General features: G+C 37.5%; 1 protein-coding gene across 1 annotated transcript in view; it reads left to right on the top strand.

The window, feature by feature from the left end:
- Window positions 1-649: 649 nt before the first annotated feature.
- The window catches only part of TMX3 (thioredoxin related transmembrane protein 3), a 31935-nt gene continuing 5869 nt past the window's right edge, over window positions 650-26715 (top strand). Inside the window, exons 1-14 of the mRNA XM_075416540.1 lie at window positions 650-732; window positions 933-987; window positions 5279-5318; window positions 6554-6677; window positions 10663-10708; window positions 12245-12325; window positions 13776-13875; window positions 14121-14198; window positions 16386-16452; window positions 18514-18612; window positions 20636-20693; window positions 21556-21609; window positions 21928-21984; window positions 25486-25615. Coding sequence (XP_075272655.1) covers window positions 690-732; window positions 933-987; window positions 5279-5318; window positions 6554-6677; window positions 10663-10708; window positions 12245-12325; window positions 13776-13875; window positions 14121-14198; window positions 16386-16452; window positions 18514-18612; window positions 20636-20693; window positions 21556-21609; window positions 21928-21984; window positions 25486-25615 — 1032 coding nt within the window. The 5' untranslated portion in view covers window positions 650-689. The remainder of the gene's footprint in view (window positions 733-932; window positions 988-5278; window positions 5319-6553; window positions 6678-10662; window positions 10709-12244; window positions 12326-13775; window positions 13876-14120; window positions 14199-16385; window positions 16453-18513; window positions 18613-20635; window positions 20694-21555; window positions 21610-21927; window positions 21985-25485; window positions 25616-26715) is intronic.

Below are 26715 nucleotides of genomic sequence, written 5' to 3'. Positions count from 1 at the left end.
AAAAAAAGGTTTCTCAGCTGGATTACCTGCCCTTTCAGGACCTTCAGATCTGTACTGGAAGAAAGACAAGCTAGCTGAAGATAGGAAAGACTGTTAACAGGTTTGAAAGGATAAGGAAAGCTGAAGAGAAGGATATGGACATCAGGCAGTAGGGAGCAAGCCCGTGTTCTTCATAACCGCGCTGCAGCAGGGTTGCCGACATAGCAGCATTGGCAAGTGGTACGGGATGAGCTGTACCCAGAAGACAGCCGCCAACACGACAGGTGGCACACGTTTTTATGCTGAAACTCACTTTCCAAGGAACGACAGCACCAATTTTACTTAATGAGAGAGCCTGGAGGGCCCCAACTCTGGAAACCGCTGGGGTGGGAGATGACAAAGTTCACCCGCGCCGCCTCCCGGCACCGCGTCAGGGTGTCGCACCTTCCCTCCCTCTCGCCTCCGCGGGCGCCTTCCGGCGGCGCGGAGAGCCGGCATTCGGCGGCGGGCTCGCTACCCCCGCGCCGGGCCCTGGCTGCCGTTACTCCCCTCAGGCCGAACCGCCGCCTCCGCCCTCCCACGCGCGCCCCGCCTCAGCTCGCGCAAAGCGCCCCTCCACCGCACCCACCGCCCGCGGCCCCGCGCCTGCGCAGTGCGGGAAGGTCGCCGGCGCCGCTTCCTCTTCCGGCCGTGCCGCGGCTGCTGTCAACATGGCAGCGGCGGGAGGGCGGAGGTGGCTCCTCTGGGCGGCCGGTAACCGCTCCGGGCTGGACCCTGGTGGGCGGGCGGGAAGTGGTGGGCTTCGGAGGCGGGAGAAGGGCCGAGGGGAGCGGCGGGCAACCAGGGGGAAGAGGGGGAAGGGCGCGCTGGCGGCGAGCGAGGCCGCTGGCGTGAGTGAGCAGCCCCGGTTTGCTCTGGAGAACACTCACGACGCGCTGTTCCTTCCCTCGCAGTGGTGGTGCATGCGGTGGCGTTAGGTGCGGGTTTCGTGGAGGATCTGGATGAGTCGTAAGTAGTGGGGTGTCTTGCCTCATTACTTAACTGTTGTTTGTCTTTTTGCGGTGGGGATGGCCCCAGACTGACAGCTTCGTGCTGAGTGTGGTCAAGAAAGCTACACGGGAAAAGTGTGTCTTTTTCTTAGCAGGAGTGGCAGAAAGATTGTGGTCTATTAAGTCTTTAGTATTTAAGTCTTTTATATTAAGCCTTTTGTATTTAAGCACTTTAGTTTTTCATTTTTTTTTTTAAAGCTGTGATTACGAGTGCTGCTGACAAAAACGTTCTCGGGCTTCCTTGCTCTTTCTTTTTGGTACAAAGATATTGGTAGATTGATGACTGCCCCCCAAAAAAGGTGATTGCATTTACCCATATTTTTCATTGTAGTTTTCTGCACAGGTGCCACAAGGAATTGTCAGAATAAGGGCATTCATGCATGGCCAGAAACAGAAGAGAGAAGGAGGCCTGCAGGACTAGTTCATGGCTGCTTGAAGTGCCAGTTATGTTACTGTGTAATAATGTGCTTCTGTAACAGATTTAGCCCTGAGAATGTGGAGGTGTTGAAATGGGTAGTCCTACTGTTAACGTGGTTGTGTAGTGTTGTTACTGTGTACTGCCTTGCTTTCACAGTTTGATGGCTACATACTTGCTGTTCCAAATAAAAAATAACTTTCCAAAAACAGCATTATTTTTTTCTATCAGATCAGCAGGTTGATCTAAGGTGCTACAAAACAACACGATTATTTGAATTGAAATAGAAGGTATAGAAAATACTATCTAGTAGGGGAGGAGAAGGTGTCATTAGATGGCTGCTTCATAACAAATTTAAGCTGGTCAAAGGCGATGTTTTCATGAGAGTTTAATCCATAACAAATTGCATCATAGAGCTAAACAGTCAGAAAACCATTCACTTTTTTAACATATTTCTTGTTCAGCTACGGCAGATAATTGTACGATCAAATGAGGTGCCATGGAATTATGGGAGAGGGAATGGGAACGTGTGGAAGGGGTACTGAAGAGAGATAACATCAGCACCTCCGACTGGTGTTTGAAGTGTTGTGGAAAAGCAGCTGAAGCACAGAAACTGCTTGGACTTGATTTTCAAAACTTGTTTTTGAAACATGCCTCATATTTTCAATGACTGAAGATAAAGAGGCTAAGCGATTAAAATAGCATGTACCTATGCTCCTGCATCACGTTCCCATATCAGATTTCCACAACTGTAAATTTAAATGTAATTGCTGTTTTGGAGTGAGAAGCATAATTCTGTAGTCACATAACTTTTTTGAAATAGCTGATAAAAGAAAATCCTATTTTAGAACACTTGAATTTTTCAACTACAAGACTGTACAGATGCATGTATTTGCAATTGAAAATAAGGATTAAATGGTGAGTTGTTCAGGACAGATGTGTGGTGTTTTTTTTTTTTTTTCTTTTTAGCTAATTGACAAGTGGTGAAAAAGATCATGAAAACCATTTAAAAAAAATTGGGACCAGGGACTGGGGAAAGTTTGAAGTTTTCCATTTTATAGATGCCTAAACATTATAGAGTGTTTGCTGTTGCTGAAAACTTTTGGTTTTACTTTGATTTTGGTAGTGGCGAACAACGCGTACTAGGTCAAGATGCAGGTCCCTAGCCCAAGCTTAGAGGACACAGGAAAACAGGTAGCAGATAAGAACTAACAGAGATGCAAGTTAACCAGCATCACCCAACTGGGCTATGGAAGAGATGTGAAATAAGAGCTGTCGTTCGTGTCAGCTTATGCTGGTCAAACTGCTGGCTACTTCAGATCAGTAGTCATCTTGCAATATTTGCTGACTTGTTCCAGTGTGGTAACAAAGCAGATAAGTAACCTGACTGAAAAAGGAAATATTTTAATGTATGTGAAGATGCACTGGTGGCTCAACTCGGAATCAGAAGCATCAGAAACATTGCAAGGTGGTGAGAATGGAGGGAGGGAGGATAAGAAACAGCAGCTGGGTTGGTTTAAGGCACTTGGAGTTGTGGCCTTTTTCTTCTGTTTTGCTTCATGCTGTTTCTTGTAACCGTTAATGATTAAGTGGGGTGCATGGATTAAGTGGACGTTGAGGCAACATTTCATCATGTGGTGCCAAATCTTGGGAAGTTGTGTGTATTTGAGACAAACAATTTTGAGTCAAGGATCTGCAACACCTGTGTCATCTTTCCACCAGTATGATTGTGCCTGTGTGTCAGCTGATGGAGAGAGGATTGCGTAGGACAGTTAAAAAGATACACTGAAATTTTAAGGTCCAAAATGTATTTACAGAACTTTCAGAAAATGCTTGAATACCTGTTTGTACAGAGATTTCCGTTTTTCTTCAGTAGTATGTTGAACTTTCTGAATATTTTCTAATGATTTAATCATGGATTTTACCAAAACTAGAATGAGTTAAGATAGTTATTTTTTTTGTCACGCTTGAGATTTTAGTTTCTGTGAAAGTTGATTAAATAGGTGCTTTAATTGAGTGGTACAACTTGAAATTTATTGTTGTATAAAATACAGTATTTTTTATAATATTTTAGGCCAAAATTATTAAATTCCATTGAAATGTTCTGCCTCCAGACGTTTCCTCTCTTTCCCTCTTTTCCTTGCTGTCTACTGGTTTTGTAAGATTTCAGTCTACCTTTCTCACTGCTTTAATACTCTTTGCAATCTCCTGTAACAGTCATACTGTGGCAGGGGGAGGAGGACATTTAATTGTAAGTTCGTTTGTAAACCAAAGGTGATACTTTAAATTGAAGCACGGCCCAGGATGTGATGATTCAGTAGCTGCTTTCTGCCTCTTGCATCATAACCAATTATTTGACATTGTAATTGGAATTTAGCTGGAGCTTCATTAGCATTCTCAAGAGATGATAGACTCTCACTACTTCTTTTATGAGCTCTGTAACAGGGTGTTGAAGTAAATTTTTAGTGAGGTTGAGCAGCCTGGTCTGGTGGAAGGTGTCCTGCCCATGGCAGGGGGGTTGGAACTGAATGACCTTTAAGGTCCCTTCCAACCCCAACCATTCTATGATTCTTTCAAACAGTAGGCCAGTGTGAGCATTAATATTTCTTCAGGATCGTTATGGACTATTAGAAATCTATTCGACTTTAAATAAAATATGGTAAGCATTCTCTGGTTCTGCTGAAGGCCTGTGAGCCATTTATAGGCATGCTGCATTTTGGGAATTGATGAGTTGGGCTTCAACTTCTATTAATTGGATCTTAACTTAGAGTGTAGATCACACACTTATTGTGTAATTATATATACATTCATGTCCTTTCATAATAAAAGTGTTACAGTAAGAATGTTCTATAATGTATTTTGTGACATGTGACCTTAATTCAATTTCTGGTCACTTTTACGAGGCCAATCTTTTACAACAATAAACCTCACATTAAAGTTTTGGCTTACTTAATTCTCAGTATAGAAATAGTTAAGTAATGTGATAATTACTATGATGTGACAACATTTTCTGACATGTGTGAGCAACATTTCAGGAGGTACCAATGAACATTGGTTTATCATGTTCTAATTTTGTTTTAGAGATTTTAGCGTTTAGTGATAGATTTACAGTTAATAAAGCTTTATTAAAGTTAATAAAGTTAATAACAGTTCATTAAAATGTCATTTGTCTAGCATTAAGAGTATTCAGTAGTACCTGTGTGTATCTGTTTTTTATCAAAAGCTAGAACATTTTTATTCCAATAAGTGGGTTTCTTGTGTGTACCTTTGATAAAAATATAAACTGGCACGTCTATAGTATAACGTTGAAGAAGGTTGAACTAAAATTGCTTTGCATGTTAACATTAAAGATAATTTAGTTAGTCTACATTTAGTAAAGCTAAGATTAACAGTGTAAACCAGCGCTCTAGGAGTCTGTATTAGTTGATCTATAAAAATGCAACACTTTCTAAACAGTCAACAACGGTATTTAAAATAACTAGAACGGCTGCAAAATACTTCTTCCTTTTACGTCACGTACCCTAATCAAATATTTCTTGTGTGTTTTTATATGCTTTCTGATTTCTTACTGTTTATCTGGTTTATTTTGGATTTTATTTGTCTTGGTAAATAGTTATGGAAACTGAATTGGTAGCATCATGTGCAGAGGCAATCTTAATACTGAGAAATAACTATTTCCTCCTTCCCCCCACCCCCAAAGAAAGAAATAAAACAGAATTCTTGTATTTATAGTTTTATACCAACTTCATTGTAGAGTTTGCCTGTTTCACACATGCACTTCATTTATTTATTTTCAGATATGTCGTATATTTATTTCATGTCTTTCTCCTCCTAGGTTTAAAGAAAACCGTAAAGATGATACTTGGCTTGTCGATGTGAGTATATGAGAAAAATGGGAAAACCTGTTAGTGGAAATCAAAACACAAAATGTACAATGCTACACTCTGTAGTAAGGTTACTTTGTCGTTTGGAAAATCGTTTGTACATGGGGCAGAAAAGTTATATGACAGTAATTCTTCTGACAGGATGGATAAGCAATCTGTCTGCTTTGTTCACGATGAACCAGCAATTAGGCTGAGTACTGAATAGAGACAGGCTTCATTCTGTATTTTACAGTCCTTAAAAAAGGAAAGCAGACTACCTAACACTTATAGTCGGGAGGTGATAACCTCTGTTCAAAATTTTTACAGTTCCATTCTCTAGTTATGCCAGCTAATTTGTGTTCTACACATTTTGCACTACATCATAATATGTATGAGAGGCTTCTTTTACTTTTCTGCCATATTTGGAAAGATTCAGTGTTCCTTATTTCAGAGGCAAATAATTATTAAAAGATTGAGCTTTTTTGGACATGAGATAAAATTCTTTTTATCTCACCCAAATATGAACTGTAATTGCTAAGTTGTGTAATTCAGATTTGTGATTTTTGAGTGGAGAAAACTATATATGCTGATTCAGAATTAATCAGTAATGAACAGGAAAAGAAAATCCAACTTTGTCAAGTTGTGACCTGTTCTCGTTACACCAAAACGTTGATTTCGCTGAGGTGTTGCAGCAAGACATAGGCAGAAAGATGAAATGAAGTCTCTCGGCTCTGCTTGACCATGAGAAAATGGGGTCAATTCTATAGTGTGCTTATATAAAAGTAGTTGCTGAAGAACTGAAATCCAGAGGACAGCTTGGGGAAGTGTATGTCTATCTGTGTGTATATATAGCCCTTCCTTTCAAAGAATAGTATTCCCCTATTGGGAAATAAATTCGTATTCCTGAATAGATAGATTACATGGAGGAAAATATTCCAAAAGAGATTTTTTTTAAAAAACTATTACCTCACACCCTACTTTTAAACAAGAAATAGTATAATAGTACAGCAATTGAATATATTCTTTTCAAACTTGTGCTTTTTATATTAAAAATAGCACCAAATCATAAAAGCTGTTTGTTACTCCAGCTTTGTAATTATCTTGTAGTTTTATTAAGACTTAAAGAACACCACAACTGGAAGATAAGCCTTGCTATTGTAAGTGAGGGTTAATCATAGAAGCAACTTCTCTTAATTATTTATCTTCATTAACTTTTTTTTGTTAAATCAAATGTATTTGCTTCTCAGTTTTATGCACCCTGGTGTGGCCACTGCAAGAAACTGGAGCCTGTGTGGAATGAAGTGGGTATAGAAATGCAAAACATGGGGTCTCCAGTAAAAGTTGGGAAGATGGATGCAACTTCCTTTTCTAGTAAGTATGGTTTGGTTAGGGGTAATTTCATGACAGCATGTGTTTTGAAGCTGTTCTTAGTTTTTTTTTTGTTGTCATTCTTCTGTTCTGTATCATAGCAAATGTATGCAGACAGTCATTGGAGAACAATTTCCTGATCTTTTTCTTTCTAAAAGTGACAACATGCTGTAGTGTGTGTTTTTCGTCACACTTGCTTCTGCTTGTGTAGGTATTCTTCCTGACATATGGAAGGTGAAAGCTTTTGAGACGCTTCTTAGAGTACCGTTATACAAGTATGTTTATGTGGTGCGTCTCTTGACGGCAGCCAATTTTAGGTTCCTTGTATTACTGTTGTAGAAGTGCTTGTGTTCTTGATGTTATTCTTTTCAGGTAGTCGGTCCTTAAGATGTTATATCAAAAGCCTGCTGAAATCACTGAAGGCATTATATCAGTGTTGAGCCAATTTCTCCCCGTGTTTCTCTGTGAATGTCTTCCTGAAGAACCAATTTCAGCTATTACAACGCTTTCTTTTTTTGTTGATGCCTTTCATGTGTACTGACCTTTACAGAGAAAACCCAAAATAGTAGATATTTGCAGAAGCAATTTGGTTAGACATGAGAGGATTGTTGCATGCTTAACGGTATTCTCTTAGTTTTAGCTTACTTGTTTATTGTCATTTCACTTAAATCTATGTTGAACCAGGAGGACATCTAAGAGGGAAGGCATAGAGAGCAGTGGGGCCCAAGTGAGATCTTTATGTAATAAAACCCTGTTAATACACATAACATTTTTAGTTAATCCTTGTTAAACCTGATTATTTGCAATTGTTGTTTTTGCATAAAATACTATGCAGAATACTTTTTTTCAGTGATATTCCAATTTTTCTGTGCATACATATAGCAGTTTGGTCTTTTGAGATCAAAGTGATCTTGTCTCAAACACCTGTTTATTGTGTGTGGCTTTTTCTGTAAAACCATATAAATTTGACCTCCGGTTTCATGCTAAAGATACTTTTTTGCTAAAGAAAAGTGTGCTCTGGAAATCTTTTTCTTCTCAGATTTGTTATCATTTTTATGAAGAATAGAGTCCGATAAATCTTTTGAAATAATTTCATACTTTTATTTTAACAATGGAAATTTTACAACATCTGGATATGAAAAGCTCAGTCAACTCTGCTTAATGTCTTCCCAATCTAAAGATTCTCTGAAATCAACGTAATTCAGTCCTGAGAATATCAGAAGGAAATGCAGCTGGGCACACACATGTAACTAGGAAGGAACATGAATGGTTGCCCCTGAATAGTTTGTGTTCGTGATAGGAATGTGAAGTAATGAGAAAAATCTAAACTTTGGGTATCTTGTCATCAGAGAGTTGAGATCACAGCTGAACACATAAAGCATCCAGTAAATGTTGCCTCTGATAGCTGTGTGGAATGAGGAATACAGACCAGTCACCCAGTGTGGTATCAGTTCAATTTTCGTGGGGGTTAGCCTCAGAAATCCACTGAATGTGATCAGAGTAGAAATGTCACACCTGGGGCTAGCATAATTGCTGCTCTTTGCCTGTACTGCATTCTTCATATCAATAAGTGGAAGTGATGATGTAAATAAGTAAGTCACTTCTGTGATGTTGAGAGGATTTTGGTAATCTCCATGGATGGCACATTTAAACAAAATACATTAAAAAAATGTCGATTTTGTAGTTCATAGAATCATAGTATTGTAGAATGCTTTGGGTTGGAAGGGACCTTTAGAGGTCATCAAGCCCAATCCCCCTGCAGTGAGCAGGGACATCTTCAACTAGACCGGATTGCTCAGAGCCCTGTCTAACCTGGCCTTGAATGTCTCCAGGGATGGGGCCTCCACTGCCTCTCTGGGCAACCTGTTCCACTGTTTCACCATGCTCATGGTAAAAAAAATTTCTTTCTTGTATCTAGTCTAAATCTACCCTCCCTTAGTTTAAAGCCATTACTCCTCGTGCTATCACAACAAGCCCTCCTGATAAGATTGTCCCCATCTTTCCTATAGGCCCCCTTCAGGTACTGAAAGGCTGCTCTAAGGTCTCCCCGCAGCCTTCTCTTCTCCAGGCTGAACAGCCCCAACTCCCTCAGCCTTTCCTCACAGGAGAGGTGCTCCAGCTCTTGAATCATCTTTATGGCCCTCCTTTGGACCTGCTCCAACAGCTCCATGTCCTTCTTGTGCTGAGGGCTCCAGAGCTGGACGCAGGACTCCAGGTGGGGTCTCACCAGAGCAGAGCAGAGGGGGAGAATCACCTCCCTCGACATGCTGGCCATGCTGCTTTTGGTGCAGCCCAGGATATGGCTGGCCTTCTGGGCTACGAGTGCACATTGTTGGCTCATGTCGAGCTTTTCATCCACCAGTGCCCTCAAGTCCTTCTCGGTTGGGCCACTCTCAGTCCCTTCATCCCCCAGGCTGTACTGATTGATAGCGGGGGTTGCCCCAACCCATGCGCAGGACCTTGCACTTGGCCTTGTTTAACCTCATGAGGTTCATGCAGGCCCACTTCTCAAGCTTGTCCAGGTCCCTCTTGATGGCATCCCATCCTGCTGTGTCAACTGCACCACTCATCTTGGTGTCATCCGTAAACTTGCTGAGGGTGCACTTGATCTCACTAAGTCATTGATGAAAATGTTAAACAGCACTGGTCCCAGTACAGACCCCTGAGGGACACCACTTGTCACCAGCATCCATCTGGACATCCGTTGATGACTACCATCTGGCTGCGACCTTCCAACCAATTCCTTAGCTACCGAACAGTTCTGACTGTGCTCAAGAGCTATACAAGGAGAAATTAACTGTCTCTTGACAGCTCTTGTGATTAGTGTTCTAATACACATTTTAATGCATTCTAGTTCTATGTAGTACAGCTATGAGAGAAGAGGGTCAGAATCAAATTGGTCCTAGTACGCATATTTGTTCGATCAGTCTCCTTTGACTAAGATGCCGGTAGGTGAGCTCCTAGTTTTGTTTGTAGTTCCGTGTAATTGGGGTTTTAATCAAGGCAAACAGCCTGAAGAGTCAGAATTTCTAAACTTACTTAGTCCTGCACACAAGTCCTCCCACATCTGCTGCTTTGTGATGTAGTTGGTAGGTTCAGAATGTTTGTGTTAAAAATAGTGAATCTTGGCATGGTTTGAGTGCAGGGGTTATTTTTCAGTAGAGAATTACACAACCGTTGAGCCATTGTCAGAATTTTAGACTTATTTTAGCCTTTTTTGAAGACTACTTAGTTTAACCTTTGGAAAACAGTGAATTGACTGGAAAGTGTAGTTTAAGGTGGCAGTTGCTATATTCACAACTGGAAGGGTGGTTGCAGATAGTACTGTTCTAATTGATGGGAGGAAGATACAAGGTTTTAAACGTGGGGTGGGGGAAAAAGTTCTGCAATTGTATTACTTTTTATCACTTCAGTAAGCAGTGGGTATGTGCCTGATTGATTAGAAAGTGTCTATTTCTAGTGAAGTTGATGACTGTAGACATTTACCTCTGCAGAATATGCTTTAAAAACTGACTTTTTTGTAACTACTGCAGTATGGTGCTGCACTTTTGTTGTCACTACTGTAGCACAAGTAGTTAATTGTCATTTATATTTCTTTTAATCATTTGTATTTACAGCTCTACATCCATGATGCTTATTTGTTCCTTCTGATATTTTCAGCCAATTGTATGTGCATGTTAAATGCATAGCGCCTTTTGGTGAAAGCTGACCAGGTGTGTCTGTTTAGAGGATTGTCATGCTGTTTGACTTGTGGCATATGAAATGAGAGGCTATGCTGGGAACCGGCAGTACCTCTGAAAGAGGACCAAAATTTAATGATGTTGCTTCATAATAGTAGTTTCTGAAAAGCAAGTACAATAATTCATACTGAACGAAGTGGTAGGTTTTTAATTAATTTCTGTGGCTTGAATAGAAAACTATGTTTAAAGATTAAGATAGGAGAGCAAGAAAGTCGTGGTTCGTTTTGGCATTAACATATTTCTTTTAGGTATTGCATCTGAATTTGGAGTGCGAGGCTATCCAACGATTAAGCTGTAAGTTGATACTTCCCTCTGAATTTCTAAGTTACCTATCCTACCTCTGATTTCAGGACAGTAAAAAAAAAAAAATATTCCTCTGCACTTAAAAATCCCAAACGAAGCCCAAAAAAGCCCCAAAACAAAACCATACAAAAATATTCCACCATCTCATTTTGACATTATTTTTGATTTCTGCTGGACTGTTTTGCTTTGAAATTCAGTAATACCAAGCATCTTATTTAGAAACAGAATTTTTAAAGGAAGGTTATCAAATATGGAATTAATTTAACTGCTGTTTTCTATGTCACTTAGTGAGTGTATACAAATACATATTTCAAATATATCTATTATTATTATTAAAAGAAATTTCATGCACTAGTTGGTTTGCTACCTTTAGAGTGATTTGGGCAGTAAGTGCATACCTTAGTCTTCCTGTTAACTTTTTGGGAGTTGCTGATTACATTTTCTAATTTTTAATTACCTCTCTCTTCTCTTCGGTGTGCCTGAAAATCTTATGTAAATGATGATAGTGGTTACTACGTAGGGTGAAGTGTGAGAGCAGTTGTTTGACAGGAGAAGTATAGGTAGATTTTTTTCTTCACATAGTTAAAAAAACTAAATGGAGGACAAAATTGATAGTAAAATGCCAGTCCATATGATATTATATATACTTGATGATAACACATATGGTGTATAGTCCAGTACAAGGTCATGTTAAATAAAGACTTAATAATTTTGAGTTCTTTTTACTGTGAACATACAGGGTTTCTTCCAAATAGTACTTATAATGTATAACAAATATTGTCAAGTTAGTTTTTTCAGAAAGATGGCAGAGATGTTTAGCTTGTTGATCTTTAAGGATCAAGAACTTTATGGGTATATAGAAGCACAGAAAATGGGGTTTATGATTACTTGTTTCTTGTGAGCTTCCTAAACCTACATGGATTCAAAGAAAGCCCATTAGAATTAGTAAATCTTACTTGAATATTTTTATAATGCAAGGTTGCTCTATCCCCTGTCAGCAGAGTACAGTAGACTAGCCAACACTTCATTGAAGCTTCATTTAATACATAATTTCAGGAGGTTTTGCAGGTCATTTGATACTGCTCAGTTATACAAAAAGTGTTAAAGAAGTTTACGTGTTTGTCTTTTACGAGGACTAATCCCTAAGCAGGATAAATGCTGAATGTTTGGGGTTTGGTTTGGGTGTGTGGAGTTTTTTGTGTGGTCATAAGCAAATGTTCCGAATGAACTGGGTCTTTACAAAGCAAATGACTGCTGTGCACTAGAAAAAAATAATCGTAAAAGGATGTCAATAATTTCTAAAAGTCGGTACATCAGATATTGTGTAACGAAGTTTTTACTCTGTAATTGCATTGTATTGCATTACTGAGTTTTATATTTTGCTGACCACTTCTTTTATCGGACTATTTGAAAACTTACCTTGCTAATCGCTTGTGAAAAGGTGAATGTAATAAACATGTGAAGATTGAATAATTCTATATGTGCTGCTATAGCTGATTTCAATTTTTGTCTTTCCTATTTGTCTAGCTTAAAAGGTGACTTGGCATATAACTATAGAGGACCTAGAACCAAAGATGATATAATTGAATTTGCTAATAGAGTGGCAGGGTAAGTGTACTCTTTTTGAGACTGGTTCTGGAGATTTAAAACTTCTATAGCAATTTGAGGTGGGCCAAAACTTAAATCCAACAAGATATTGACATGAAGTTAAAAAGTATATGTACTATACATGTGGTTGCACATGAGACTGGTGGTGAGTGGCATGGAGAAAGTAAGTAGAGGCTGGTTAGTTACAAGCCTTTCTTTACAACACAATAAGGGCTTTTTAAAGTAGTGGAAACTATGTACAAGTGAAACTCATGGAAGCTGGAAACAAGAATACTGACCCAGCTGTTGACTGACAGATAAACATTATTACTAAAGCAGAATGTGTTGAATACTCAAAAGATACCTTAGAAATATCAGTTTAATATATGCTCATGCATCTGAAAAGTTGTTGCAATTTGCAACATAAGGAAATTGCTTTTACAGAATTGTTCGCAACAATTTTTGTTGGCGTTTTCTTCCTTCCCTACAGTGGTCTGTGGCCTCAAAATTTTAGACAGTAATCTTTGGGGAGAAAAAAGAATCACATGTCTTTCCTTCATTTTTGAATATAATTAAGAAACATTCACATAGGTACACAATATTAATTATTGTTCGGAATTATGTAGTTTAGGAATATTGGTGGTCTGCAATGATTTACCAGAATTTTGTACGATTATTCACATAGGTACACAATATTAATTATTGTTCGGAATTATGTAGTTTAGGAATATCGGTGGTCTGTAATGATTTACCAGAATTTTGTACGATTATTTTTTTCTGAGACCACATTTTCTAACTTCTGTGCTTTCATTCAGAATTTTCTCTCTCAAATGACTGAGACCTTATTGTGGCCTTTCCATATTTAAAGAGGGCCTGCAAGAAAGCTGAAGAGGGAATTTTACAAGGGCAGGTAGCAATAGGACAAGGGGGAATGGCTGTAAACTAAAACAGGGTAGGTTTAGATTAGGTGTAAGGAAGAAATGCTTTACTCTGAGGGTAGTGAGGCGCTGAAACAGGTTGCCCAGAGAAGCTATGGCTGCCCCCTCCCTGGAAGTGTTCAGAGCCAGGTTGGATGGGGCTGTGAGCAACACGGTCTAGTGGAAGATGTACTTGCTTATGGCAGGGGAGTTGGACTACATGATGTTTAAAGTCTCTTCCAACCTGGTCTGTGATTCTGTGGCCAGTAGACGGCATGCATGTTTATACCATAGCAGCATTTTGTACTAAAATATTAATTTCAAATTTAAGTGTGCTATTTGACCAGCGAAACAAGTTATTTGGTGGGTATTTTGGTTTTTTTCTTTGCTTTTAGTTGAAACTAAAACAATAAATTGAAAAATTAAATGAATTTGTATTGAAGAATTCAGTTTTTAAAAACCAAAAAACTGTATGGCATTTTCTTGGGGATTTTTGTTTGGGTTTTGCAGCTTGCAGAAACTGCAATTTTTCTTTCTTTTTTCTGTCCTTCCAGACCTCTTATCAGGCCACTTCCTAGCCAGCATATGTTCGAGCATGTGCAAAAGAGACATCATGTACTCTTTGTGTATGTTGGTGGTGAATCTCCTTTAAAGGTTTGAAGCTTGATTAAATTAAGTTCTTTCTTTTGGCTATTTACAGAAGTAGTTTAAAATATCTTCGAAAAGACTGGAGTGCATGCTGGTAATAAATTCTCACCTTTTTCACATTTAAATGTTTTTACAATCTTGTGTCATAGCCATATTTTATAATTACACTTTGACATAAGGTATGTCACAAAACTTTCATTTGAAGCATACTGAAAGTTCAGAAATTAAAAAACATTGTTTGTATTTTGCAGGAAAAATACATTGAAGTTGCTTCAGAACTAATAGTTTATACATACTTTTTTTCTGCCTCAGAAGATGTGCTGCCTGAGGTAAGCTGTTTCAATTCTTACTATTTCTACAGAAATAGTATAGGTTTCCTCGTATGTAATTTTGCTGTTTTGATGGCACAGAGATGGATTCTTACAATGTATTTGGCTTTGATAAATTTCAAACTAATTACACCGAAACATTTAATTTTTGAGTCTATATGAGGAAAGGGTACAAACCAGGTTTCAGCCTGTCATTGCTTTGTATTGGCCAAACTACTTGTTCAGTCATATTAATAAAATTAAACAGAAGATATGCAGAACTCAATGCAGACCGTACACCTACTGAAGAAGGTAGATATTTTGATTTTTAGTCAACGCAAAGCTCTCATTGCTTCTGACAGCCCTTTCACCAACCACTTCTATAACTAGTTTGAGAGTCTGTGGCAAGGAGTACTTCTGGTACCCTAATAATTGGAGAAGTGAGTGAAAAGGTAAGTTATTTTTGTGTTGTGCACTATAGCACATTAGTCTGCCCAGGGATCAACTGATCCAGTCTACTGGCTGCAGAATTCTCATGTGGCTTTTGGGAGGATTCTGTAATAAGGAAATTATTTACAGTTAGTCACAAGGGTGGAAAAAATTGCTGCTGCTGCTGTTAGTCTAACCGTTATTGCTTATGTGTTGAAACACAATCAAGAGGCTTTTTCATTTACTGGTGTCTTCAAGTGGGACCTAAGTCTACTCCATGGCTGATCACACATGAATTTGAAATGAGTTTGGGATTAGCAGGCGGAGAACTAGCATAATTTTTTTTTTAGGCACCTGCGTTTTCCAACATCAGAAGTAGAACTGACCTCATAGATAGTATACTGGTAGATTTCAAGAAGTCTTGTGTCAAAAACTGTCTCAATTTGAATATTGCTATTTGCACTTCAGCCCCAGCTGAGCAAGAAAGTACTCTTCACTCATGCAGTGGAAAGAGTATAAAAGGCTGCAACTCTTTGAGTTTCTGTGATCACAGTGATTTAAGCAGTGAGCTGTTTTTCCCACCAAATGTAATTCCATGCAAATGTCAGTTTAACAGAAGTAGTGATGATATGTAATATTCTGTGGAGAGAAGCAAAAATGTTATGAAATCACTGGTTGCTAGTTACAATAAGGCTTTGCGTGACAATATTCACTGTTAGGCTTCGTTTTGTCATCTTAGGTAATTTTTGTTCCAACCTTCAGGCATCTTTTACAAGCCATAAACTGTACATAGACTGATTTACCCTTTAAAGATGCTTAACTGTTTTGGGCAAGTAAGAGAATAAATTACCTTCTTGCTCATTTGTATGAACAGTTACACTGTAAACCTACTGCTTTTACCTTTACTTCCAAGAAAGATAATGCAGAATGATTACAGAAGGCATATGATTTGGAAAAGCACTCGTAATACTGTTCTTAAGTTTCCCAAATGTGTCAATAAATTAGACAATTCAGCCAATATCATCATCAAAACTAAGCTCATGTTACAGTGCTTTCTTAACCACAAATGCTATTAGAATTTTAACTTAAAATGGTAGCAAGCAGTAAGGAGTAGATGCTTATTTCTTCTGTGGCAGTTTACTGAAAACATGAGCTCAATAAGATTCTTCTAAGTTCTATGGGAAAGTTTGGTGTTTTTTTTTTTTTTTGTATGTTGCTGACCATCCTAAGTATCATGTTTAGGATGGCAATGCAGGCATTCATTGTTCTGTTTATCTAAATTGGGGCTGTTTGCAGTCGTTTGCTGAATCTGTGTCTTTATATTCCGATCAGCCTGAACCACAGGAAATAGCCCAGATTTAGTGGGACATGTTATCAATGTTACTATTTTACTCTACAATACTGACTGCCCATTTAGTAGAAGTAATGGTATGACAGGTATGCTGACAATAGCACAAGCTGGGAACAGAGAACGTGTCAAGTTATGATCTCCTGTCTGAAGTTCGTGTCCAACTAATAGAATATTCTTCATGCTACTGCAGATAATAGTAAAAATCCTGCTTCATTTACACTTTGTGAGACCTACCTCTCAAAAATACACTTGTGTTAGTTTTTAATATTTGGAAGCTTATAAATTTATTTTAATAAATGTAGATGGAAAACATTTAAATGTAGTTTGAGATTTTCCCCATGGACTACATTTCCATATTTGAAGATTGATTTTGTTTGTTTAAAAATCTTTTAATCTTCCATGGATTAATTGAAAACCACTTCTTTCAGTATGTGACATTGCCTGAACTGCCTGCTGTTGTAGTCTTCAAAGATGGAACTTACTTTGTTTATGATGGTAAGTAAAAGTGGATATTACCATAAGACAAGATACTTGAAGTATATAAGGAGAAACTGAAACAGTAGGGATTTTTTTGAAGGCTGTGTTGGGGTGCTGGGAGATTCCCCAGTTTTATGATAAATAACAGTTTCTTCATGAAGGAGAAGAGTAAAAAACAAATTAGTTCTTGTGGAACAAAATGCATTTGAGAAGGAATTGGGTTTTGCAATACTGAAGTAGGAGTGATGACGATTGTGTTACTGGTCACATATAGCTTCTAGTATGATAGCTTTGATGGCATTAATGCACTTATAAAAGTTATCACAGAATGTTAGGGGTTGGAAGGGACCCCTCGCTGTCCAAATTTGTTGTATACAAAAGAAGAAAACTCTTGTTGCAGAGGAGTCACACATAAGATGAATTTATAGTTCCAAACAGCTCATCAGATTTTGTCTAAGTGGTCTTCCTGACAGTCAGATCTCTATCTCTTGAAGTTAACTTGATTTTTCTCAGATATGTACTCTGCTCAGGGGTTGGGTGAAAGGGTCCAGTTTGAGCTTTTTGTGCCTTGACAATACAGGCTGTATACTTCTGTAGTACAGCAAGCCTTCCTTCAAAAGCTGTGAAGGCAGAGGAAACTGATTCTGCCTTTATTCTCAGTATTAAAATTTGGAGGGCCTTAACTGGTATCTTTGAGCATATGTGACTTTCACATTTGTGTTACTTGGATATTGGTAGTGGGAAAGGATGAGACAGCATAACCTCTCCCTACATCATAACTGACGGAGCATACTACGCATATGTAGAATGGTTGACTATTCAGTCTGGTTTTCCCTTTCATGAAAATGTCCCTCACAAAAAGATGTTACGGAGACATAGGCTGTTGTTACTGGAGCAGTTCATACACAATTTTAAGCCTGATAATCTACTTTAACTAGCTTGTTCAGTATGGTTTTTTTAAACAGGCCTTGAGAAGGAAAGCTCATCAAAGAGAAACTGAATTGCTTCTTGCTGTGTGACCCACATGCTTTTTCCACAGCTTTCAAAACAATCACGAAACTCGTAGTAATCCAGGCTTCTAATTTACTTTGTAAAAAATTTTACTCTTTTATAATGTACAAGAAACATTATTATAAATTAGACAAGTTATGAAGACTTAGTATAAAAGACTGGATAAGATTGTACGTGCAACTGTTATGATCAGGCAGAAATTTGAAGAGCTCCCTGTAAGAAGCAGGTTTAGCAAAATCCCTTTCAATGCTCTGGCTTTGTCTGGTGTTTTGTTTTGTTTTTCTCTTCCCTATAGTAGGAGAATAGGATGCAGATCTATGGGAAGCTTTATGCTTGGAATTGTTTGCTATAATCTTATGACAATTTATTGTTAACCCAAAGTTAATAATTCACTTTGTGCAATAGGATTTAAAATTTATGTAATGTGCATTTGTATGTGTGTGTATGTATATGTATCATATGTATGTTTATATACATTTTTCTTATTTGCAATTAAAATGTAAAAATAATGGTGTTGCTGGTATGTGTTAGAATTTGATTCTTCATGGGTTAAAATATCTAACATCTGAAACTTCAACCCTCAGTATAACTGTTTCTGAATCATGTAAATATTTGTTTCTTTGCATTCACAATACTGTTAATGCATCTACTTTTCTTGATTCCTTTCTATTTCATTTAAGGACTCTCACAAATAGTGCTTTCTGTATTTTGTATGTCTTTACCTTGTTTTAGTCTTGACATCCCTCCTCCCCCATTAAAACCAGGAATTGAAACAGTTCCTTTCTGCACTGGGTCAGCATTACCTTCTTTATCCTTGATTTGGGAAAAAAATAATAATCAAATCAGCTTTTCACGCGTTGCTATAGTATGCTTTTTGTTCAACAATTGAAAATAGCTTTAGAAGTTCTAAAACTGAAATGTCCAGAAATGTGTGAGATCTTTGAGATCTTGTATAACAATAAAAGGAAATAAGGAGAAAAATAGCGTTTGCCTTTATAGTACTGAAATAAATAAATCAGATTGCCTACCTTACAATAAAAAATAATGCTTTTTTTTTTCTTTTTTTAGAGTATGAAGATGGTGATTTGTCATCCTGGATAAACAGAGAAAGATTTCAAGGTTACCTTAATGTAGATGGCTTTACACTGTATGAACTTGGAGATACAGGTGAGATGCTGCTGCCACTAAACTCTGTGGCATCTGTTGTACGTGAAGAAAAACTAAAGAGCACGAAGAGTTTGTTTTTTAAACCTCAAAAAATTACTTAGTCTCAGAGTTAGTGCTGATAGTGCCAGCCTTTTTTGATGTTGGTGAGACATGTTCTATTGACTAGAGGCTTCATCCAAAGCATATGCTAGTCCTATCCTCACAACATAAAAATTGGTATGTCTAATCCTGTAGTATTCACAAAAAATTAGTGGGACTTTTGAGAGCAGCTTAGGTTTTGCATAAATTACATATTAATTCTTTGAATACCTACAGGGAATTTTGTGACTGGATTTAGACGTATCGAATACAGATGAGTTTAGATATGTTTTGTATCTAATGGATTCAGGTATCTTTAAAGTAGATCCAGTAAGAAAGGGAGGAGAGCATGTGCCAAAGTGGACCTGTCCTGGAATACTTCAACTTTTTTCTAGTAACATTTTTTGCAAGCCATGTGCCTTCTGGCATAGGCAAGTGACTTGTACTGCTCTGAAGGTATATGTACTCTGAGGCAGAAGAAGCAGTGCTGTGCTGGTTTTTCCAGGCCAGGATACCTCATAATCTACATTGTATTTCAAAAGAAAGAAGTTTGTATTCAATGCAACATTGAATTCTTTCAGATTTTAAAAATTATGAAACATCTAGGTTCTTACATGTTTGTGAAACTGTTACGCCTACATTTTAAAAGGTTATTTACAGAAGTTCTGTTGCAGATCATTTAAATGAAATGTAGCATATTTCTTCCTGTTACATTTTTGTCTAACAGTTCCTCAAACTACCAAAACCCCCCAAAACTTTATTAATACAATGGAGAAGCCATCATTTATTTTTAAGAGCTTTATGTGTAGATACACAGTACCTGTATTTTCCTAGATCATCTTTTCCAGTCCAGAAAGGAGTTGTTTCATAGTGTATTCACTAGGTAGTGTCTTCAAGTGTGGAAGAAAATGGACAAAAGTGAGAATTGAGGTATCAAAGAAGCAGAGTGGGGGGAAGCTATTGCAATTTCACAAGAAAACCTGGGAATGAGTCATTGTTTTTGCCCTCAAAACTTCAGTATTACTTGAAAAAGAGTGAGTTTCTGTTTTTTGAGGGGAATGCTTCCTATGGCATGGTGAGAGGTTGGCATTGAGCAATAGATTGGCTTGGTGGGGGAGGATTTTGAGTGAATCATGGTGTCTAGAGAGACTTAACAAACTGTGCTTCTGCATGCTAGATGCTTCAGTTGATCCCAGCTGATAACTACACTGTTAACAGATTTGCTTTCCTAACAAGAAGTGCTTGATCTGGAGAACCTTTGCCCAGCTTTCTAAATGTATTTTGATCTGGTTCACCCTAGGAGGCTTTGTTGGTGTTTGTTTTTTTTTTTTTTTTTTTCTCTTTTAAGAACTTCACAAAGTGAATCCTGAAAAGATCAGTATATTCTGGTGTTTGGTCTTTAAGCTCCTCGAAGAGAAGTCTGTGAACTAAGTTGTTTTTCTGATGTAATGAATTCTGGGCTCTGCCAGTAAATTTTCCGTATTTTTTTTTTTTCCATGAGGGTAATACTCCAAATTTTCAATAGTGTGTAAAATAGTTGTTACCGAATCCATACAATAATGATTCAATCGCTTAGAATCAGCTTGCAATTGCCATTATATAATAAAGGTTTCCATAGCCTTATGTTTAGGTATATGCAAAGAATGCAGCTTGAGTAGGAAATTAGTTTTTATCTGTGTTTTTTCACATTTGAACTTCTTCCTGTAGATAGGTTTTTCATAGAATGCTAGTGGTGTGGCATTAAGCCACATCTTAATTAATTTTCAATAGCTTTAAGATAATCAGTTTGGTCAGCTAGAAGAGGCTGTTTGGCATCGAGGTTGATTTATACTTAAAACTAATTCTATTCCCTGGAGAGTATCTGATCTTCTAGGTTGTAGTATTTTCTGTCTGAGAATGCGTATTTCTTTTTAAATGGTTTCAAGTATTTTATTCCTTATTTTAGGAAAACTTGTGGCTATTGCAGTCATTGATGATAAAAACTCTTCAGTGGAACATACCAGGTACAGAATTGAGTATTGGTAACAGTATGGGAGAAATGTGCTGGTATGACACAGAACTTTGGAAGTTTCTTAAATATTAAGAAATGCTAGGTTAAATGAATGGTTTTAACTTGTGGACATTCTCTAATTTATCACTTCAGCCTACTGAACTTACCTATTCTGTGGCTGTGTTGAAGCACATGTGTGTTTAGTGAGATGTGAGTTCCTGTTATCACTCCTCTGCCATTTGTTAGTGAGATCACAGGAGCAAACAGTGATCGCATAGCTTTTTAAAGCTGTTGTGTCACCTTTTAAACATAGATGAGAGTATTTGAGTTCAGACGACTTTGAGGTGAACTTAGTAAGTTTAAACAAATGACAGTTCATCAGCTCAGTTGCATTAAAAATGAATTTAGGGATGCTTACATATAAGCTGTCTGGAACATAGATTAAGAAGGGACATTTTCAGTTGGGTTGGAGTTTACTGAAGAGACTGAGAGGAGCAAGACCTTCCCCTGTCCCTTTCTGATTGCATACATAATTAGACTAAGAAAATATTGTTCAAGTACTCTGTATGCTATTTTTCCAGACCTCTTTGGATTTTCTTCAGAGTCCCAGTGCTGCATCTTCAGAAGGCAATAGATGAAGCAGCCTGGCTGGCTGGCTGTGTTTTTGCCTTCTTGAGACTATGTGGTAGATAGCCTTTAAACCCTTAGAAACCAAGTAAGATGAGCGAGGTATATTTTGTTAATGGAATAGGGAATCCTTATTGCTGATGAGGTCCTATTTGCTGCTTACTGGGGGAATCTCAAGGTTTATTGTTTGTATTCTGACAGAGTATATTCTGGATTATCAGTGTCACTTTTTTTTTTTCCCCGTCTAGACTAAAATCTATTATTCAGGAAGTTGCTAGAGATTATCGGGATCACTTTCACAGGTAGGCACACGTGGTACTATGGTATGTTAAATGAACTTCTGTATTAACCTTTCTCAGACAGCAGTCATTTTTTTTCTACATGAAAAATGTTATAATGTCTGCTTTTATATTCATATACTGATATTTGATAAGACCGTTCTGTTAACTGAGTGTGTTCTAGGACGCTGATTGTTTTCTAGATGTCCATTTTTGAATGTTATTGCTGAGTGTGTGCTCTCATCTTCCATTACAGGAAAAATATTTAAGGAGGAACTTTTGCTGAAACCCACTGTTCTGTTTTCTTTTTCATCATTCTGTTTTTCACTGCTTCTCTTACAGGGATTTTCAGTTTGGCCATATGGATGGAAATGATTACATTAATAGTTTACTAATGGAGTAAGTAAGTTCTTACTTGAATATTCTTTCTTCTCTTGTATTTGTTGCTAAATATATTCGATTGAAAACAATCTTATGAAGAATTCCTGGTTTTCATGGATTAAAAGGAAATTGCTGTCTTCAGAATTCAGCGTGTAACATAGTATCAGTTGTTTGTTGAATTCAGCTTCATAATTTAATGTTAGAAGCTTGGCTTACTGATAGGCTGATGCAAAGTTTATCTTGTAGGTCTACATTGATTAATTACTGCATTAGAACTGTGGTTGTTTTTTTTTCCTTTGTTAAATTTACAGGGCATTAGACAAATTACGATTTGAGTCACTTTGCAAGCAGAAATGTAAATAATGGTTATGCATTGTCTGTGGTTTTTATTTCTGGAGAGGCACATTTCATTCTTGATGCGTTTTTAAGACATGCATGGAAATAACACTTCTGCAGAGAAGAAGCATAAAATGCATGCAAGATGCTGTCTGCACATGGTACCTTTTGAAATATATAAGTAGTTTTACAAGATGCTTGATGTTTGCCCATATTCTGGTCCTTGTCTGAAAACACATAATTTGAGAGTTAAGTTGCTTGGCCTTTACAGTTTACTACTTGTTCTTCTCTGGCCTTTTGAGTGTAAGAAGGGAAAAACAGGCATCAGTATGCCAGCTGTGAAAGTTTTCCAAACCCCTCTCAGGTATCAAAGCATGTGTTCATGCCCCTAAAGGTTCTAAGAACTTCTTGGGGACTCAGGAGGCACAAGCTCTGTATTTCTGTGGAATGTCTGTAGATGAACACCTAAATACAATTAATTTAAAAACAGCTGTCTCTCAGTTGAGGTGGTGTGATTCATCTGGTGTTTTATAGTTGCCAGAAGTGAGACCTTTCTCACTGCATTAATTGCTTCTCCTGTACAGGCTCTTATGTCTGACTGTCTGCTGAGCTGTTTCAGCCTGTTTATCTGGCAGAAAAGTGTTTGCTTTTTTGTCTAGGTGAGTAGGGGACTTGTTTTGCTCATCCAATAAAACCCTTAAATGTCTTCCTATGTATTCTGCTGAGTACCAGAACTGATGTGTAAAGAAGCAGGGAAGGGAGATGAAGTCCTTGGGAGGAAGAAAATGAAGGGGAAGAAGGGAGAACTGCCACTGACGGCAGTAGTGATCTAGTGGCAAGATCTGTGCAGCTGAATTGTTTAGCTTACCTGCAAAATGCCTGATCTTATAGTTTGTAGTGTATGGGAAGTTGCTGTTAAAGTACATGGAGGCTTTTAATTATTTTCTGAACAGAGCATATGCATTTCCAGCATAAGTGGAAAGCAGTAAAAGAGTGCAGCAAAATATGTTCAGTGTTGTTAGCAGCTGCTCTTCATGTCGCTGTGTGAATAAACTTGAGTAAAACCGTATTGAAGGTGCTTCAGTTTTCCACCAGATGGCAGCAAGTGGAAATAGAAAACGACGCCTAGATAGGGATAAATCTATTGCAGAATACTTTTTTACTGTGCAAGATGCAGATAGGAACAAATTCTTTTTCTTTGCAAACGACAAAATATTGTATGATTCATGGGGATAGAAGTCGCAGTCCCTGACAGAAGTACACTCATGAACTTGGCTGTAACTCCATTAGTAGACATTATAATCTGTCTGTCTCTTCAGCAGTGGATGAACATGCATTTGTTGAATTAAAAATGGTATGGTTAAAACTATACACAAAAGAAGAAAACAGAGTATTATGTATTTTACCGAAAGCAAATATACATCTTTGTGTAAGCTAAGGAATTGGGATATGAACTGTAGGTGTATGTAGAGTATTAATTCCTCAGCTTTTAGAAGAAAAATATTAAACGTGTTTTATGAATCTCTGTATAGAATATAAAATTTGTGCATGGAGTTTTATCTTTCAGCTGCCCTATGACCAACTCAAAGAACCTCAGTTACCAGACTGTTAAATGCAATAGAAGCACTTTTTTTTATTGGGGGTGGGGGGGGTGGGGGGGGGTGTGGATCTTTGCTGCATCCAAGTAACAAAACTTGTTCTGTTTTGGCTGGGATGAGGTATTTTGTCAGAGATTGATAAATTGTTACCAGGCAGTTGTAAAAACATCTGACTTGATTTGATTGTCTCCTAGTTACATTTCTTGTTTATTCCTAATAGATAGAGAATAATAATGTCAAGGGAGGAATTATATTTAGAGAATCTTACATTGCAGGTTGTCGTTGTTGACAATGTTTTGTTGTTTGGTTAGTTTTTTTAAGGTTCCTTTGAAAGGATGAAATTACTTTACCTGTGTAGTTGGCCTTATGTTTTTCTGAGGTGCCACCAGGCTTTCAGCTGGAGTACTGGTAAAGTGGTTGGCACCTTAGGTGTTACAGTACTCTGCTTTCTAGGAGTCCAGAAAATTTTGATGTATAAGTATTACACTTGTTCACTTCTAGGTTTAGAATTGAATTTAAATTAAAAAACAAATCACCTAAAATGTGTGAGAAAATTTATAATAATTTCTATGACTTCAAAGAAAAATGAGAATTGTGAGTACATGCTAAATGATATTTTCATGAAATAATTGATTATGGATTGATGGCCATAGTTAAAGCTGAAATAATCATCAATATTACATGGATTATTAATGTACATGGGTGAGGCACTATTAAGACAAGAGTCAAAATGTAGAAAACAAAGTTTGGCTTGCTACTGCTGTGAAGGAAAGCCACCTAGTATTTAAATTCATTCTTGACAGAACTGTAGAAAGTTGGCAGAGAATACAGGAGATTTTTCACCTTAGTTATTTAATGTATTTTAAATCTTTCTTGTCGAACAATGTACTTCTGCAGTACTAGATTTTCCTAAGCCTGATCTAATTTTCAATTTAGGGATACTTTGAGCTGTAGATTAAACTGGTTTATCTCCAGAGAGAATTTCTAAACTATTTTCTTTTTTTTGTTTTTCCTTTCTTTCTGGTTGTGTATTACTAAACAATGCTTATGCAGGTGAAGGTCAACTGCTGAGTAATAATTTTTTAAAAACTCTGTAGATCATCTGCCATATCTAAAATGTACAAGATCTTTGGTTGATATGGCTTATTCTTTTAACTTGACAGGTAGAGGTTCATTGATAGAGCTGTTCAGTTGGACCGTGGCTGTATGGGATTGAGTTTTTTGCCTTTGGGCACTAAAATACTTAATGTTTTGTGCTAGTACTACGTTTCATATACAAGGCTACTATCTGTGATCTCTTACTAATTGGAAAGTCATAGGGTACCTGATTTGCAGTCACTATGGCTACATAAAATTCAATAAGCTTCAATAGCATCACTGACACAGATATGAAGGAAAATATATTAATGAGAAACATACTCATACAATTCAGGTGCTTCTCTTGCCTTTAAGGAACTGCTACAAGGAACACACAAGAAGTGAAGATCAATAGATATGCTCTTAAATGATGTAGGAATTATTTTAATTGCAATATTTTACACAGTAGTTCTTTAAAATGTCTAAACTATCTCGTTTATGTTTCCAGTGACTTGACAGTCCCTACTATTGTTGTACTGAATACCTCCAATCAGCAGTATTTTCTACCAGATAAGCACATTGAGAACACCGAAGACATGGTTCGGTTTATTAACAATATCTTGGATGGTACAGCTGAAGTAAGTCGTCGTTGTGACTTGGAATGTGTTTGTTGTTTTTTTTTTCCTTAGGTGCTGAATCAGGGGAAAAATGTGGTTACTTTGGATTGTTATGCCATGTGTTTATCTTCCTGTCTTGTCTGTGTTTCTGTCTTGGGTGCTGTCAGAGAATACGTGATCCTGAATTCTTGAGGTGTGCTGTTGCTTGCTGTTCTGACTGCAGAACCTCTTGTAGAAGCAAGTGCTTTTTTTTTGTTTATAGCATAATGTTAGCTGGCTTCTCTTGATACTCCTTTTGCTGGTGTCACTGGTAAATGGGCAGCTTTTTATTCACCTCCTGGTTTGCTTTAAATGCATTTGTTTAAAATTTCTCTTTTTTTATAGTGCATAATTCAACTCTACCCTTTCTTTTGGGTGGTAATTCAATAAATCCAATACCTTGATGAACGATAGGCTCAGATTCAAAAAACATTGGTATTTTTGCTTTGCATATTACAGACACAAGCTTACCACTCTCTGCTCTAAAACTAAAAATGAGCTGTCTTTTGTTAAAACAACAAAATTAATAAATCTGGAATTGATGGCATGGATAATTTCTTAAAGTTAGCAAAACCAACTCAGGCTTGTTTATTCCCTCATTTTACTCTAGATTGGACAGAAAGTTATGGATCAGAGCTTTCATTTGTGCTTACGGGGCAAGAAAGCTTTGCAGTGAAGGGGGGCAGTGCTAATGAATCATTTGGCTGCCACCTGGGAGAAGCCTATGCTGGTTTAAGCCCCAGTTCACTGTATATTCAACACTTACTGTGTTACCTGAATCTGACTTCAGGTTATGCCAGCAGTTTTAGGCCATTGAGTGGTAATAAGTAATGTTATAGATAATTTTAGCAATATGAGGTAGTTTGGTTTATTTAATCTGAAAAATTGATGTAGTGACATTGTATAGGTGGGTGTGCTTGCTGTTCATGGCTTTATTCGCTGTGCTTCCAGCTGCAAGGTGTAGGGTATTCCTGTAACTTACTCGGTGGTTCTTTGTTCTTCAATTCTGACTTTTTTAATGCTTTGTTAATTGCATTGAATCATGTTATCAACATCTGTTTGACTCTGTTTAAATATATCCT

This window comes from Opisthocomus hoazin, chromosome 3 (genome assembly GCF_030867145.1).
Source record: "Opisthocomus hoazin isolate bOpiHoa1 chromosome 3, bOpiHoa1.hap1, whole genome shotgun sequence".
NCBI classification, from domain to species: domain Eukaryota; kingdom Metazoa; phylum Chordata; class Aves; order Opisthocomiformes; family Opisthocomidae; genus Opisthocomus; species Opisthocomus hoazin.
The sequence above is the reverse complement of the archived record's forward strand: the minus strand, read 5'-3'. Positions and strand labels throughout refer to the sequence as shown.